The 17,683-nt window shown below is 46.5% G+C and overlaps 2 protein-coding genes and 1 long non-coding RNA gene across 3 annotated transcripts; 2 read left to right on the plus strand and 1 right to left on the minus strand.

The window, feature by feature from the left end:
- The first annotated feature begins 2,101 nt into the window (after positions 1–2,101).
- GLRX2 (glutaredoxin 2) lies at positions 2,102–10,043 on the plus strand. Its single transcript, XM_081039208.1, has 4 exons — positions 2,102–2,454; positions 5,381–5,444; positions 8,054–8,230; positions 9,779–10,043. The coding sequence occupies exons 1-4, from the start codon at positions 2,231–2,233 to the stop codon at positions 9,947–9,949; spliced, it is 636 nt and encodes a 211-aa protein (XP_080895334.1). The 5' UTR covers positions 2,102–2,230; the 3' UTR covers positions 9,950–10,043.
- On the minus strand, positions 5,362–13,817 carry LOC308493265. Its single transcript, XR_013992664.1, has 3 exons — positions 13,668–13,817; positions 12,753–12,899; positions 5,362–5,483 (listed from the first exon to the last, which is right to left on the minus strand). It is a non-coding gene; the product is annotated as an uncharacterized lncRNA (long non-coding RNA).
- Positions 12,994–15,182, plus strand: LOC308493384 (uncharacterized protein; the record flags this gene model as incomplete). The annotated part of the gene is made up of 3 exons (XM_081039456.1): positions 12,994–13,064; positions 13,108–13,912; positions 14,103–15,182. 2 exons carry the CDS (start codon positions 12,994–12,996, stop codon positions 13,625–13,627), a joined length of 591 nt encoding a protein of 196 aa, XP_080895582.1. The 3' UTR covers positions 13,628–13,912; positions 14,103–15,182.
- Between the last annotated feature and the right edge of the window lie 2,501 nt (positions 15,183–17,683).

Genomic DNA, 17,683 nt, shown 5'->3' on the forward strand with positions numbered 1-17,683 from the left:
GCACCAGATGTGGTCCGTGGACTGGGAGGGCGCCCCTCCGCGGTGCCGCGCCCTTCCGCTCCCCTAGCCGCGGGGGTGTCCCCCAGGGGGCGTTAGAAGCCTGGAGGGGTTCTGCAGGAAGCTCTAGGGTCTCCACGTCGCAGCGCCGCTTCTCCTCCCGATCCTGCAGCGCGGAGGGACGGGGTCGGGGTGCAGGGGGTGAGGTGTCCGCGGTCTCCGGCCACCGCGCTCTCCCTGCAGGCTCTGCGCCCCATCTGCACGCTCAGGTGCAGCCTGGCGCCGGCCACCAGTGGTCCCTGCGCCTGGAGGCTGTTGGTGCCGCGGGAGTAGTAGAGTCGGCGGCCGGGCAGTGCGTAACCGCCGCTGGCGGCTCCACCTCCAGCATCTGCGAGTGGCTGAGCGACAGGTTCGGCGGAAGTCCCCCGAGGAGGTCCCACCGCTTTGCCCGGGCTTCGTGGAGCAGCGTCAGGAGGCAGAATGCCAGCAGGGAGCGCCCCAGAGCCAGGCGGAGGTTCCGGCCCCGCATGATGCTCGGTGCCCGCCCCGTGGGCGCTTCTTTTATAGCTTCCAACCTGGCAGGGTGCCCGCTGGTTTAGTGAGGCGACGACTGCAAGGGTGGGGTTCAGGCAAGTGAGGGCCATCATCTTCCCAGGGCACCCAGCGGGGAGCCACTGCGAACCCCGGAAGTGCCCCAAATCCCACACACGACTTGTGTTCATCCTTTGTCATCGGTACATGTTGAGTATTACAAGTTTAATACAGTGTTTTCCTTTCTGAAAATGCGTTTACCTGTTGGGGGCACCCTCTGTATGTTGGTTCCCCACGGTGTTCACAGCACACGTGTAGGTCACGGGCCCACGTGCTTCCTACTAGGCTCGTGTACACATCACACGTATGACCCCAACCCATCGCTGTGTAGCCAGCCAACTGAGCACCAAGAGGTAGTATGTAGTATGTAGTATGTAGTATGTAGTATGTAGTATGCTTCATTCCCACATACCATTTTGGAAGTACTTTCATTGTGGGATCTCTTTTTAAAAATCTGTAAGCCGTGTCTACTACATTAAAATTACATCGTGACAGGATTGTTTCACCTCCTAATGGTCTTTATTTTGTAAAATTAGTTGAGGCAATAGGGTAAAATTCTACTTCAAAACAAAAACAACGCAGTAAATTTCCTTAGCAGCTATCTTTTGATTGCACAGACAAGACAAAACCGCACAACACTGTAGACGACATCTCCTAATTTCTAAAGTTATTTTGGATTTATGAAGAATGGCCGCACGCCTTTCAGGGTGTTTGTTTTCTGCAATTGTCTTTCATCCTTTCATGAAGTCGTGAAGCACAGCCCACTTGAAAGTAGAAAGAGAACCGTCAGAAACAGCAGTTGTAACCTGGTAACGTGAACCTTACCCTTAGCTCGTTGAGCACGAAGGATCGAGAAGGGTCTGCACTGGGGTGATAACTGTTTAGGGGCAGGCGTCTCAGCTGACCTTGACCCTCCTTCACAGACTGCAGCGAGTTCGGTGAATGAAGCGCGGTCTGCTCGGTTGGGCTCCGCAGCCGCCACCGCACCGAGGGCTCTTATCACCGCGACCCGGGCCCCGGCTTGGTCTCAGCATCACCGGCCTAGTTTCAAAGCCACGGCGAGACAGCGCTGGGCTTCTAACGTTCATTTCCTAATTTCGAAAACACAACGTTTGTTTCCTTTAGAATGAACGTTCTCCATCGGGTTACTTTTCCTCCTAACCGTGAACGTAAAACCGCAGTAGGTGGCTGCAGGTGGCTGCGGGCTCTCCTCTCCACCCTCCGGGGACTGGCGGAGGCTTTTCCTTCCCCGGCACGGAGACCCGGCCAGCAGGCGCTGTGAGGACACTGTCATCCCAGGCCAACATCCCAAGGACTGGCTTCTTTCCGGCAGTCTTCCCTTTGTTTTTTCTTTCTTTAGTCCGTTTTGCCAGAATATTGGCCACCGTTCCACTCACTGAGCCTTTAGAAGCATCCCTAATCCGGAAAGAAACTTAAATGCCCGAGGCGTGGGCGTGAGTGGAAGCACCAGCGAGTTGTCTGGCGGAGAAGTCATCTTGAGTGGCAGACGGTGACATTCGGACATTGGTGACATTCGGAGCTTTGTAAACACTGGGTGACACGACACTGAGTTCCTGACACAACTCGCCAGGAATCCGGCTTTGCAGGAAAACCCCGAGCGGCCGGGTGGGGCGGGGCGGGCATGCGGGGGCGTGGCCGGCGTGCGGGGGCGTGCCCGGGCGTGCGGGGGCGCGGTCGGGTGACAGAGGGCGTGGCCTGTCGGCCGGGGCGGGCCTTCCGGGACGACGGGCCGCCCCATCCCCGGTGGCTGCAGCCCGGCGCTCACACCATGCCCTGGCGCCGCGCGGCGCTGGCGGGGACGCGTCTCGCCCGGGGCGGGGACCGGAGCGGCAGGGCGGCCTTCAGGTACCGGCGAGGGTGGGCTCGGCGGGGCGCGGGGGCCTGGAGCCTCTTCCTCCCGCGAGGCGCGGCGCGGCGCCGCGTGGGTCCCGAGCCCCATCCAGCGGAGGCCGCGGAGGGCGGGAGAGGCCGGGGCCAGGGCGGGTGTGCGACTGCAGGATCCGGGGACTCTGGTTGAAAATACTTGGGTCGTGTCGCAACCCCCACGATTGCCAGATGAAATACAAGATGCCTCAACAAATTGGGGTTTCAGATTGACAGCGAAGAACTGTTTAGTCTCAGTGTGTCCCCAATGTGGCAGGCAGGGGACACACAGCCTGAACAGTCGCTGTGTAGCTGAAATCCTAATGCAGTCGCCAGTTGTGCAGTTTCACCGGCTGCTCAGGCAACCCCAGGCCGAAGGGAGGGGGCGCCGCCTCCCGAGGGGCCACGTCTCTCAGGACAGGTACGGTGGCTGTCGCAGGTTGAGGTCGCCCCTGGCGACAGCGAGGACCGCGCTTTCCCCGCGCTGCTCCGGTTCCAGTACCCCGCGGTCACCGGGCCCGCACGGAAGACGCCGCCCGGCCGATGCTGTGCCCCCCGTGCCGGCCGCTGTGCGTCGCGCCCGCCTGCCAGACCCTCCCGCCCCCCTCGGCCTGGGGACTCCTACAATTTTGCAAGATGCTCGAAACTCTTGAACTTTGTATGCTAAGCGAGGGAACCCCTCCGGAAGGCGCTAATCAAAGGGTCTAACCATGTGGCTAACAGGTCACAAAGCCCCTCCGGTGTGTTTTTCCCACCCTGTGTCTCCCTGGGGCATTTAGCATTTTGCCGACTTAGCACGTAGTAGGTGCTTCCTTCATGTGCCTTTGACTAGTGGGTGCTTCATCACTGTTGAAGTGAAAGCTTTATTGTGCACACTGACTTCTCCGTTGATGTTCTGTTCCTTGATAGGTGACAGCTTTTGCAAAGCTCAACTAGATTTAAGGAGAAAGGTCCCTTCCAGAAACGTTCTCTTTTACTTGTCTGGGAAGGGGGTGACATTTCAGAATGCACCTCCCACCTGCTCTCACTACCCAGGAAAACATGCTCTTGCCAAAGTTCCACTGGAACTCCTGCTTCAACAGTGAATCTTGTAGTAGATGGTTTAGGGATGACAAATAAATGCTGGACTTGGGATGAAAAGGGCTCAGTTTCTTGGTTGACAACCTAATGCATCGCTGATTTATTCACAGGCACCTTCTTAGGTCCAGGCCAGCACAGATTAACCTCCTTTCTTTTCTGGTTTAGGCTTCAGGAACTCATTTTGCTTTTTTCTTAAAGAGAATGTCTGCTAAATTGGCTAGCTGGCTTCCCCAACCCCTTTCTGACAAAAGCACACAGGCCCTTTTTGTTTTAAAGGTTTCCTTGCTCAACTATTGGGAAGCAAGAAACAATAGATTGTAATCATTGGGGAGTTACAATGTTCCCTTGCAGTAGTTTGTGTCTCTTTTTCCTTATTACCAAAGGTAATGTTTGTTACAGCGTCTTTATTCTAAGCAGGCAGGCATGCCCAGCTCAGGTCAGGCTTCCCTTAGCCAGGGGTACTGTTTGATTTTGGCCTGGGAAGCTCTGTAACAACAGCTTTGTTCCCTTTGTTCATCATCCAAGGATCACATGTCAAAAGCCATTTAAAGTGGATTCTTAAACCAGTACTAAAATTTCATGCTACACAGTAAAAAAGAAAAGTTTTGGTGGGTACCTTTTTAAAAAGGAATCTAAACATTATAAAAAGTAGATTACTTTTATATTTAACAACAGTACAACATTTAAATTTTAAGTGCTTTCAGCGTTTGGAGGGAGAAAGTTTTCTATCAAAACTTGAGTTTGCAACATAATCATAAGGAGACTGTTTTCTGAACTATTTGAGGCTTCAATTCTTTAGCTTACTCTCTTCATCCCTAGATGGTTGAGTAATTCTTTTTGAACCCCCTTTTATCTTACAGTCCGTTGGCAAGGATTGAAACTCCACCTGGCAACTAGTTTGCATCCTGATGTCATACTGTCCCAAATATGCTGTAGGACTTGACTGATCAAGAGAGGAAGTCAGTGGGGAAAGGTTCTAGGGACAGGCAGGGAGACTGGATGATATTAAACTAAGGTTGGTTTTTTTAGTGTAGTGGACCTTTTCCTGTTACAATACCTCCTTGTACAAGCTACCAGTGGCTTGATTTTGAATAATAAATACTGGGATAATGAGGGTCTCTGTAATCAGGCTATAATAGTAATAATGTCAAATGTTATTGAACGTGTGCTGTGTTCAAGGCACTGTTCTTTATGTATATCAATTCATTTAACCTTCACAAAACTCTTTGAGGTGGGAGTGACTATTGTTCCCACTTTACTGATTGGGAAACTTGGAGCTATGGATCATTGTGAGAGATACTTTAATTTCCTTAAAATCCTTTTTTCCCCACTTTTAAAACCTTAATTTTTTTATTTAAAAAATTAATGAAATTTATTAATAACATTATGTAATGTTATTAATAAAGTTCAGGTGTACAACCTTATAATTCAATAGCTGTAAAATCTTTGACTTTTGTAGGTTTTCTGTTTCATCACGTGTTCGTGGAGTTTTGGCATGTTTTTATAAGGAAATGGTCATGGGGGCCAATCATTAGGACAGTGTATTTGAAATTGGTGCCAGGGTTTAAACACAGTAAATGTGGTTTTATCAAATAATTAAGGCCATTGGGAGGTTAGTGAGAAAAGCACAAAGGCCCTTTGGTTTTAGTAAACCAAGTATTTAGTAAAATACTTTGTAAACTGATATTTTGTACTGATAAGAACACTTCTTTCCTTCTACATATGTTTGAATATCTATTTGCATATCAGGTTTTCTTCAAATGGATCGCATTTGGTATATTATTTTTAATATTTCATAAACTGGCTTACCTTTACAAATTCCTTTTAGGATGGGGAACAGCATGTCGTCACCTTTGGGGAAGCCAGCAGCTCCTCCTGCGACTCAGATCCAAGTGAGTGATAAAGAAAACGTAGGAGGAAAAGAAACTCTCCTGTGTGGAAAAAGAAATGTCTTATGCATTGAATATTCTTATTCAATATCCAATCTGACATGGTTCAGCAAATGAATTACTAAAAATCTATTTTAATATTTACTATCAAAATAATCCATGTGACAAAACAGTCCATTTTGGTAGTCAAAATTTATGATATTTACTCCTGTTTTCTTCCTTTAGGTTTTATTGGGGAAGGGGAACAGGACTTTATTGGGGAACAATGTGTACTTCCGGGACTTTTTCCAAGTCAAAGTTGTTGTCCTTTCAGTCTTAGTTGTGGAGGGCGCAGCTCAGCTCCAGGTCCAGTTGCTGTTGTTAGTTGCAGGGGGCGCTGCCCACCATCCCTTGTGGGAGTCGAGGAGCCCAACCAGCAACCTTGTGGTTGAGAGCTGGCACTCCATCCAACTGAGCCATCTGGAACCCCGGGAGCTGAGCGGCAGCTCACTGACTTCATTCTAGTTGCGAAGGGCGCAGCTCTCTGGCCTATGTGAGATTTGAACCTGCAGCCCCGTTGCCCAGAGCTCATGGTCTAACCAACTGAGCCACCCTTCCGCCCCTGAGATTTACTCTTAATGGAGTCTTCACTCCCTCTCAGCGGGGTCTGTGATGTTGGCTGTTTCTTTCCATTGCCCTCCTCAGGTCAGGCTTCCCTTAGCCAGGGGTACTATTTGATTTTGGCCTCGGAAGCTCTATAACAACAGCTTTGTTGTCTACACACAGAACCTAGGACACGATAGGTAATCTATAAACTATCTTCTCAGGGAATCTGTGCACTGCTGTGTTCTACCGTTTTACTCTTGTTCCCCCCCACACACACACACACACAAAGCCCAGTTAATTCTGCCTCAGGAAATTGCTCTTGTTCCCTCACAGCCTACAAGACACAGTCATGTTTTTCTTTCTGTGTTCCTCACCACCAACCCTACCACACACACAGAACATTTCTGCCTTTATTTGGTGCAAAAAACTATTTAGTCACAGCTGCTGAGTGTAACAGCAGTGCTAGAAACCCAGTATGAGGGAATTGAATCTGTTTAAGACAAGAATACAAAATCATGAACTGTATAGCAAGGATGAGCTTGAGAAAAGGTGAGAAGGAAGGTTCAAGAACCTTTGGCACTCTCATCTTGAGTTTCAGCGCACTTTGGCATCTCTTCGTCAGTGTCTGTACTACCTGTGAGCACCCAGGTTGCTCACGTCCCTCTCAGTGAGCCTCTGTGTGCCTATAATCTATGTACCTATAATCGAGGTAGCACGATGGAGGAGAGCACTGGCTTTGGTGTTGGCACAGGGGGGATCAAATCCCAGTATTGGGAACCACTCGGCCTCAGTTTTCGCATTTATAACATGGGTTCGTTAATACGTCTCTCATATGGCTGGCTCTCCGACATAGACTTTTACACTGAATATGCTGAGTAAGCAGAAGAGAAAGCGTAACAACAGACCAACTTGCAGGCTGCTGAACTGGGACTGAGAAGGCTTCTGACACCCCAGGTGGACACAGCATTTGAATCGCTTTGCCTGGGGACCCTGCTTTCTGATGTTTGGCCTTCATCCTGAAGGTTCTGGTTACGACCCACATAAGAACAACCTAAACGGATGCCTGGTCCTAGACCTACACATTCAGAATCTCTTGAAGGGCCTGGATATTCATATACTTAGAAACGAGAAAAACAAAACAGAACAGATTCCATAGGCAATGCAGATGCCTAACAAAGTCTCATGGTTTTTGTGATCCAAGGCCTGGGGAGTAGTTTCCAAACCAAGCTGATCCCATTAGTCATCTGGGACGGTTTTAAATACAGTTTCTGACCTCTGCTTCCAACCCATTCATTGAATAAGGATTTCTGGAGATAGGTTTTCCAGGAGCAACAATATAAGCGTACCTTATCAATACAGTAATGACAGGTTTTTGTTTTTTTACTATAAAGATATACAGTAAGCTGTGGTTTCTACCTGGCTCAGTGAAAGCCTTACATTTTAAAGAGAAATCACATGTCAGTCCTCACCACTGAACGTCAAAGAAGGTGAGGAGATAAGTCCTGGATACTTCCAGACTCTTTGAGAAGCAGTGTAACAGAGAAGAGTACGTGCCTGGACGGTAGAACCAGACTTGCCTGGGGTCAAATCCCAGGTCTGCCACTTACTAGCTAGAGGACTGTGAATAAGTTATTTACCTTTCTCTGCTCACTTTGCTTATCTGTGAGGCGGAGGTCATAGTAGGACCTGTCTCAGGACTGTAGTGAGGTTGAAATGAGCTCGTAAAGTACAGTGTTGAGCTTTGTGTCTGGCCCACCGAGTTTTTGCTGTATATGAACTGGCTACAATCATTATTACTCCATATCCACACCTTCCAGCTGTTACATCCTTTTTTCCTAATAACATTCTTTTGAAATGAATAACATTACCCTCAACCTACCGATGAGAAAATGGATAATGGAGACTTAGTTTGAGCCCTGAATCATGAGAACCCCCAAATCCATACCCTTTCTTCACTGTATCATGATTTCTTTCCAAAAGGTAATGTCTGGAATTACAGTTATTTTTTGTTGTCTCTTTGACTTCAGGAAACAATTTCTGATAATTGTGTGGTGATTTTCTCGAAAACATCTTGTTCTTACTGTACAATGGCAAAGAAGCTTTTCCATGACATCAATGTTAACTGCAAAGTGGTGGAACTGGACACGCTTGAATACGGAAGCCAGTTCCAAGATGCTCTTTACAGAATGACTGGTGAAAGAACCGTGAGTGTATTCTCTGTGGGGCTTTCCCCCGCATAGCTGGTGACCTGGGCCACTACAGTCCAGACCCTCGTGTTAGCAAAAGGGAGCCAGACATTCTGTTGAGAAGCTTGTGTTGGTAAAGAAATGGCAGATCCGGTGTTGCCACGCAGCAGCCTACCCGTCTGTCCCCTCGTGCCTGCCCCTAAAGAAAGGAGAGTCTGTGAGACGGATCCTTTCAGGGACTTTGCTTCACCTTTGTGCTTACACCTTACGCCTCCCTGTTTGGCCCCAAAGGGTGGCTGGTTAGTCAATGACGGGTGAGATTCCTTAAGGAAGGAGCAACCTAAGCCAGACACAGTCACGTGGGGGCCCTCTGGAGAACTTGTGGGATTGATAGAGGTGGGCACAGACCCCCATCTACCCCTGCCTCAGGAGAGCTTCTGCCTCTGGCTACATTCCTTCTCACATCCTGCTTGGGAAGAGATTCAAGGATGTGATAACATCAGCTCTCTGTCTCTTCCTGTGCATAAAGGTTTTGGCCCTTGGGGAGGGACACACAGCAACTTCTAAGACGTCCTGAGACTTACGGGTCTGCTGCCTACAGGCAACGGTGACTGGTTTGAATCAGTTTCCTAGGATAATGTGTGAGATTCACAGACCTTGAGATTAACAAGCTTTACTTCCTCATTTGTTAATCAATAAAAGCTATGCGTTGGCCTGATTCGGGGCTCAGTCCTTTGAGGCTCGAGTCCCTTGGCCCTGCTTGCACTCTATTCTTAGCTACTATATTTCTTAACCCTGCGCCACCCTCCTCACTTCCCACTACTTTTGTAATGCAAGACACGACGATCTGGGAACCAGATTTATAGACTAGGAAACAGCAGAGTTCATTCCTTTGATTTTTATTCTTGCTGTGCGTGTGAGACTGGGACGGGTGGGGCACTGGTGTTGGCATGACTGTTTGTCTATGAGTCTCCTGGAGCTCCTCTCATGTCTGAGTCTTCTGTACCGCCCCTCACCTGGACGGTACAGACCAGGGCTCAGTCTTCAGTTACTGTGCCGATGGAAGCACTTTAGTGCCCCATGGTTTTAGATTCTTGACATTTGTGGATTTTTCCATAATATGCATTCTCAGAAAAATACACCATGGGGCCATTTTCCTTCTTGTTTCTATGTGCACAGAAGTTCAGAGTATTCTCTTTCCCTTTAGTAAACAACCGTAAGACACTTAAACGTTATTGTAATTACAGACTGTTTTATTTTCCTTTTTATATGCCAGTGTGATTTGGAGGAAGGACTTGAGGGTCAGATTGTCCTGGATTTAAATCCCAGCTCTGTCATTTACTATCACTCTGATTTTGGGCAAGTGCCTGTGCTTCATTGCCCTCCAAAATAAGGCTCAAAATTGTACCTAACTCAAGGGATGTGAAGATTCAAATAGGTAATTTGTGAGGGAGTTAGTATGGTGCTTGGCCCAGAAACATACCCTGAGTGGAGCATTGGATATTATGTCAAATGGTCTTCTATTTCTGACACACGGGTGACATTTAATCTTTGTTTGTCCCACAGGTGCCAAGAATATTTGTCAATGGAACTTTTATTGGAGGTGCAACTGACACTCATAGGCTTCACGAAGAAGGGAAATTGCTGCCATTGGTTCGTCAGTGTTATTTAAAGAAAAGTAACACGAATTTTAGTGATAGTAAAATGCCAGTTATTCAAAGTGATAATGCCCGATGATGCCTTTTGAATGTTTGAGGATCTTCAAGTATGTGAATGATTTTCATGAAAACATTGTAAAAACAATGAGCAATAAATCACTGTGGAAACCTCATCTTCCTGCCTTCTCATTCTTGAGAAAAAGGGATATTTAAAACTGGAGGGGTGGAGTTATATCAAAAGATCAGGGAAGAATGTGTCTTATTAGGAATTTATATATACATTTTACTACCAAGAGCTAGAAGGTAAACATCTGGGATTCTTTATTATGTATACTACTCAGGAGTCAACCCCTTACGTTTTGCAGCTTTTAGTGGTTTGGACTGATGTGTGATTTCTCTTTGAAACGTGAGGCTTTCACTGATGCAACTGTGACCTTGGTAGGACATGTCCTAGTGTTATATTGTGACAACACTTCACACTTTGAGAAGTTGACTGAGAGAAGTATATTAAATTTGTACGATGGAATGAAACTTATTTCAGAGAAACCAAATCAGTCATTTAATTGACTTAGCTGTTCCAAAGAACAGAAACTGCACCTATAAGCAGTGTGAAAAAATAGAGACCTCAGGCCCAAAATGGAGTCACTTATGCTATGGCCACGTCACCAAACATCACCAGACCGAGACCTAACACTTAACCTAAATGCAGGTTCAGCCTCTCTCAGGAATGGAATTTTAACCAGTTGGTCTGGGATTTTTCCTGGTCAATTGAGAAGATCCACCTGATAGGCTCCCTGCTTCCCCCAAAGAAAGGTGACCCCGCCTGAAACCACCCCTTGCTCTAAACTTTTTTTCTCACCCCTTCTGCCTATCAAAGCCTTTCATTTTGTGTAGCTCTTCAACAGAAATTAAAAGGAGGACTATTTCAGTTTTGTATGAGGATGAACTTTTGAAACAATTCAGAAACGTACTTGAGTTAATATTAAGTGCCTAAGAGGCATTTTACTAGATGACCCCACACTCACATAGGCAGATTACCAGATGCTGGAAAAGAGAAACTTTAGAGGGAGGAATATGTACTTTAAGAGAAGTGGAGGGCTTCTGCTTTGTGATCAAAATGGACCAAAGAATCTTGGGAAAGTCCTGCGGGTGATGGCTGTGGCTTTTTTGGCTACTTGCCGTCAATGATGCTTTCTCCATGGACTTCTTAAACCGTCATCAGGAGACCTTGATAAAACAAGCATTTGGGCTATGTCATTCTTGTGGTAAGTTCTAACATGAATAGAACAGAGACTGGAATGTCCTTTATTTTGCATTATGTCCTGAGAAATTTTACATGCTTGCTGTGTTGTAAAATCTTTGTTAGCGAGTAAAGGAAGTCTATTACCTTGTGTGATATTGTGATTTATAGGAAATACATAGTTCACCTTCATCCCTTTCCTGGCACCCAGATACTAAAACCTCTGGAATTTTCTGTGAGCAGAGCCACTTTTGTTGTGTGAATGAGGTGGCTTGTGCAATGCCCACTAAGCATGGGAGGTGGCTGCCAGTGGAACCAAGCAAGTGATGAGCCGGTTGGAACTTTGAGCCCCACCTCCAAGCTCGAGGGAGGGGAAAGGAACTGGAGATTGAATGCAACCACTAATGCCCAATGATTTAATCTAACACGCCTGTGTAAAGGAGCCTATAAAAACCCAGAAGGACCGGGTTCTGCGAGCTTCCTGGTTGGTGAACACGTGAAGATTCAGGGAGAGTGGTGCCTGAGGAGGGCATGGAAGGTCCGTGCCCTTTCCCCACTCCTAACCTTGTGCATCTCTTCCGAGGTATATCCTTTTCTAATAAATCGATAATCTATTAAGCAAAATATTTGAGTTCTGTGAGCTGCTCTAGCTAATTAATTAAATCCAGGGAGTGTCGTGTCCAGTGCAACACAGGCAGTGAGAGAACGAGAACGGGCGGCGAAGGGTTAAGAAAGAAACAGAAATCAAGAAAGTTATGAACCGGGGCCAAGGGTCTCCCAGCCTCAGAGGACTGGGGTCCTCTGAATCGGGCTGCCTTCTGGCTGTTATTGATGAACACACAAGGAAGTAGCATTGTTTTCTCCACGGTCTGTGAGTCTCACACATCATACCAGAAAACTGATTCAAGTCAATCACCCTTGCCTGCAAAAAGCCGGAATCGAACGTCCCATTTTGTCTTAACAATTATGATATGTGCCTCCCCAGGAACAAATCCTTTATGCTGAGACTTATTGTTAAGAATGGAAGGAGAACTGATGTTATTACATCATTGGCTCACTTCCCAAGCAGGTTGTGGGAAGGAATACAGCCACGTGGGCAGAAGCTCTCCTTAGCCGGGGGATGGTGGGGGCTGTGCCCACCTCTGTCAACCCTGTGAGTTTTCCTGGTGGTCCCCACACGGTTCTGCCTGGCTTGGGTTGTTCCTCCCGGGAGGAATCTTTTCCGTCATTGGCTGACCAACCATCCTTTGGGGGCCAAACAGAGAGACATGAAGTGTAAGCAGAAAGGTGAAGCAAAGTCCCTGAAAGGAAAGTCTCACAGACTCTTCTTTCTTTAGGGATAGGCTCGAGGGGACAGACGGTTAGGCAGCTGCGTGACAACAAGGGAGGAGTTCCTGGGAGCCTCCCGTCTATAGCCAGCCGGTCAGAAGCACAGGCCACAATGTGGACTTCCAGTGGGTGTCTGAACAGCAGGAACAATCTGGGACTGGGTGGGTGCCCTGCCGACGTACCGCTCAGTGAAGAACGTGTTTTAACTCGTTATGCAGGGCTCTTTACAAAGTCGGGTTCCAGGGGAGGGATTTGGGGAGGCAGACACGAGGAATTCCATCCTCGGTGAAAACAAACTGTAACTGGTACTTACAGGGACACACCTGTTCCATCAAGACAGGGAAGCCTTCATTTCACGAGTCACGGTTCCTAGGTGTGACTGGTAGGTAGGCGACTTCATCTCTCCCAGCTGGTAAGTTCCTTTTTGTCACCGGCGGCTGATACCATCTTCCTCTAACGTCTGAGAAATGGAGAGGACATAAGTCACCGCACGGTGCTCAGGGGGGAGCAGACCCGTGGTACAGAAGGGCTGTTCTGATCACCGTGGCTCGGCAATGTGCGCCGTAGTCCCCGCTTGTCCTCGGGGATGTGTTCCGAGCCCCCCAGGTAACACCCGCGACCGCAGGTAGCCTGGGGCCCTGTCTGTCTGCGCTCATCCCTGCATTAAGTTTCACTTACACGGGAGGCACAGGAGGCGAAGGACGACAGGACAGCTGTAACAGCGGCCTGGCGGGCACAGGGCATTGGCAGCAACACCGAGCGGACTCTGGCGTCCGTGTCACGCACCGAGCGCAGTGCTGCCAGGGTCGCCCCGCCCGGGTGACCGCAGACGCAGGGGCCGCGGCGAGTGCCCACCGGCCGCTTCCCGGGCTGCCGCTGGGGCGCCGGGGCTCGGTGTCCGGTCTCCGGCGTGCGGGCAGAGCCCCGGCCTCAGCGGACACGGCCCCCAGCTCCGCGGCCACTCGGCGGACCCCGACTCCTCCTCGTCCCTCCCGAGGCTCTGCCCCTCCCCCCAGGGCCGGCAAACCCCGCGACCCCGTGCGACACAGCTCCCCCTGGGCCACGGGAGGCCGCCCTCCCAGCGGAGCCGCGGTGCGTGCCCGGGGACACCGAGGCCGCAGGACCAGGCCGCCCGGCAGGTGCGGTCACACGCGGGACACCCTCCCCGCCGGCCGTCGTGCTGTGTGACCACGGCCGTCGCACGCGCCGCCGGCCGCACCGGCCTCACCTCCGCGCCCGCAAGGCCAGCGCCACTGCCCGGTGCCGCGGGGCGTCTGGCAGGTGAAGCGGGCGCGGAGCCCGGGCCCGAGGCGCCACCTCTGCACCCGACGCCGAGGCGGCCGCGCCGGGGCAGCGGCAGGAGCCTCCCGCCTCGGATGAGCCGGAGCGCCGAGCGAGGCCACGCGAGACTTCATCACGCGACGGCAACGGCCCGCGACTGGCCATTTAGCGCTCCCGGCCAGTGGACCATCGGTAACTGAAACCGCGGATAAGGGGGCGGGGCTGCCGTGTGGTTGTCTCGTGCACCCATCAGGCTGTCAGGGTCTCGCTACCGCCTTATGGGGGGGGTCCATTTCCCCTCCCCTCCCTAGGTCTTAGCTCGAGCTGCTGGGCCGTCACTGGACGGTGCAGACAGCAAACACTTGCTCTCGCATTTCTGCAGCCTGGGAAGCCTGAGATGGAGCGTCGGCTCATTGGGTTCCCGGTGAGGACCCTCTTCCCGGTTTGCAGGCGGCCGTCTCCTTGCTGCCCTCACACGACCGGCAGCAGCGAGCTCTCACAGCTCTTCCTATAAAGGCATAATCCATCGCGTTGCCTAAGATCGCATTTCTTGCAAAGGCCATTATCTTCAAATGCTATCATATTGGAGGTTAGGGTTTCAACATACAAATTTTAGGGAGACAGTCCCCATCAACATACCTTATAGCTGGATAAAAATATAAAATCTAAGAAAACCTAGGTGTGCATTGTTTCAACAGCTTTTTCCAGAATCGCAGGCTAGAAAGAATGGTGAGGATCCAGTTTAAAAGAGTTTTGTTCAGTCCTCTTTTATCTTTTTCTTATTTTTTGTTTGTATTGCTCACAAGCCTTTTTTTTTTATTATTTAAAGATTTTATTGGGAAGGGGAAAAGGACTTTATTGGGGAACAGTGTGTACTTCCAGGCCTTTTTTCCAAGTCAAGTTGTTGTCCTTTCAGTCTTAGTTGTGGAGGGCGCAGCTCAGCTCCAGGTCCAGTTGCCATTGCTAGTTGCAGGGGGCACAGCCCACCATCCCTTGCGGGACTCGAGGAATTGAACTGGCAGCCTTGTAGTTAAGAGTCCACGGGCCCATGTGGGAATCGAACTGGCAGCCTTCAGAGTTAGGAGCATGGAGCTCTAACCGCCTGAGCCACCAGGCTGGCCCTGTCCTCTTATTTTTAATGTTGAGATCTGAAAGACTGTTTACTGGAGCCCATTAACATTAAGTGGGCCATTTGTTTTCTCATTTTATCACTAATCAGTTTATACTCAAATTGTCAAAATATCTAATTGGAAAACTTAAAAGTCAAGGGGGGAAAAAGGGTGTTTTGTTTAAATGTAGTTGGATTTTATTGTTTACTAATGTATATTATTAAAAAATGTCATATAAGCAACATTTTTTAAGGTCAAATTTTCTTCATCTATAAAGAAATGTACAGTTTGCAGTCTTCCTTTTTCCACAACTGTTGACTGTCATGTTTAAATAAAGAACTATAAAATCAACCAAGTGTTCCAAGTTTTGATGGGTATATGCTCATGAAACGTGCTCTTACTCTTCTGCATAACTTCCAGCTCTGATCTTGAAACTTTTCAGAAAAATTTTATGGAAATTCAGATAGAAATGTCTGCAAACTGGCACTGAAACAAAATGTTTTTATTTGCACGGTTGACTTTGCTGTAAACGTTTCCCAAAGGCAAATGTGAGATTTTTTTTCACAGAATCCTGTTTTTAAAACTTAATAATGTGCACTTTGATTAAATCCAGTTGTTTTGATCCTATAATTGAAATCCATTGGAAAAATATCCCAACCACATATAGTTTAAATAAGTAATAGTTACAAACAGTAGTATATAGAGGAATTGTAAGGCCAATTTAATTTCCAAAACCTTATTTTCATCGTATTCAAATATAATAGATTACTAAGAGTCTTAGATTTTATAAAGCATATTAGAGGCTTAAAATTCTTATCTCTTTAAAAAAATAAAGACAATTGTTTGATGTGCATAGTTTATTTGGTACTTCTATCAATTTCTACAATAATACAATTGACCAGAAACAGTTCAGAGTGCCCACCTGTGTTCCATGTCTAAAACGATTTATTCCGTATGGCATTTTGCAAGGATAGAAAGGAGAGGAAGTCAAGATTTCACAGTATCGATGAAAACTGTTCTATCATGTAATAAATTTCATACATTAGTATTTCTTCCATTTTCTATCAGAAAACAGCAAAATTACATTGTTAGGTATTTACAGTGAAAACTTGGAAGACTAAACAAAGCATCAAAGAGTTTACCAACAGACCTCGGACCCCTGCGCCCCCATAAGGGTCCTTTCTTTTGAAATGAAACTTATCAAACTTTATATACTTTTAAGCACCAGCTTTACAATTTAAAGTTCTCTTTCAGTTTTATAAAAGATTCCTGCTTTGAAAGGCAAATTGAATGTACAAAATGTGAATGTAATTAAACAAATCACTGGTCTCGATACTTTATACTGATTGCAACGTTTCACAATTACAGTCACTTTTTTGAATGAATTTGCTTGTAGGCTTCAAACAAAATATTTGCCTTTTGTCTTGAAAAATCCCCTTAAAAAATTAACAATTTTTTGGAACTGTGTAACTGTATTTTTCATTCATAGTGCTTAAAGATACAACTTGGTCCTTGGAGTTAGTTACATAAAGTCCAGTTTCTTGGGTAATTTGTTATACAAAACAATAAAAAAACCCTCAAACTTCCACAAATATTACTGATGTTAACAGTCATGTTTATCCTGTTAGTGGGTGCTTCAAATAGTAATGTACAGTAAGGTTTTAAAACTTAACAAATTCCCATTCTTTATGTAAAAGTGAAAGCTCTAAAAGACCCTTGGAGTTTTCACTCGAGAAACTAACACTATTAAGGCATTACTTAATGAACAGACCCTATGGAAAGGAACTTTATGCCTGGGTTGGAGAACTAGTTGTATTTTAAGGCAGTCAGAAAGATCATGTTTTTCACTTTAAGGCTCTTGCATACTTAAATCTTATTTTATGCAGGCATTATTAGTGTGTGTAATTCAAATATCCATAAAGTGGTCAATTATGGGAATCAAAGCCTTCATACAAAGCAAATGGACATTTAGAACTAGATAATACCTCTCCCCCAACTCATTAAAAAAATGATTTCATATTATCTCATCCCTTTGGAGAATTTCTTCATTATCAGAAGCTGGCAATAAAAGTATCACTCAAATGCACTATAAAGTTATGTCTAGTTACACCATACCACATTACATATAGTCCATATTTAGAATAGTGCAACAAAAACATTTTTTCTTGGCTATTACTCATTAAATGTATAATTTAAATTTAATTTGTCTGTATATGGATTCTAAACAGTTTACATTGCAAATAAAGCCTAACAAGTAATTGAAACAGAAGTTTCAATAGTGTTTGTATCAATACAATATCCATCAATTATAAGTGATAATGATATATAAAACAGCAAGGCTTTCACCCCATTTACTACCCTTAATAATCTAAGTGTTCATTAAGTGAAACCAGCAGAAACGTAGCTAACTTACTATTTCTTTTGTGCAAGCATAGATTAACTTCTAGAAGTACAGAAATTTAAACACATTTTCAAATTAAATACTATCACTTTTGTTCGTAAGGTTTATATGACCCATAGTGGTGGCAAAACAGAAGGGAAAAATCTCTTTAGGCTCAGAAACAGCTTTTGTGTATTTTCATTGTATTTACAAAACTCATCCTCATTGAAAATTATCACCTTAATTTCAGTAATTTTGTAATTTCTTAGTTTATGTTTTCTTTCTACCAATTTCCAACATAATTTGGTATTTCCAGGGTTTAGGAAAATATCTTTATAATTTTATTCAAACAGTAGCTCAACCACATTATTAGGTACTTGAAAATATTACCATAGGATTAAAAAAATTAACTTCCTCATTTTTCAAAAAGAAAATAAAAAGCTCACCAATTTAAAAGAATGTTGAATGTGAGTA

The sequence above is a fragment of the Rhinolophus hipposideros genome (genome assembly GCF_964194185.1).
Source record: "Rhinolophus hipposideros genome assembly, chromosome: 26".
Classification (NCBI taxonomy): Eukaryota; Metazoa; Chordata; class Mammalia; order Chiroptera; family Rhinolophidae; genus Rhinolophus; species Rhinolophus hipposideros.

Excerpts from the sequence above, each read along its gene's own strand:
- GLRX2 (XM_081039208.1), top strand. The coding sequence starts at position 2,231 with ATGCGGGGGCGTGGCCGGCGTGCGGGGGCGTGCCCGGGCGTGCGGGGG. Across the intron at positions 5,445-8,053 it reads CTCCTGCGACTCAGATCCAA|GAAACAATTTCTGATAATTG; the intron begins GTGAGTGATAAA and ends CTTTGACTTCAG. Across the intron at positions 8,231-9,778 it reads GAATGACTGGTGAAAGAACC|GTGCCAAGAATATTTGTCAA; the intron begins GTGAGTGTATTC and ends TTTGTCCCACAG.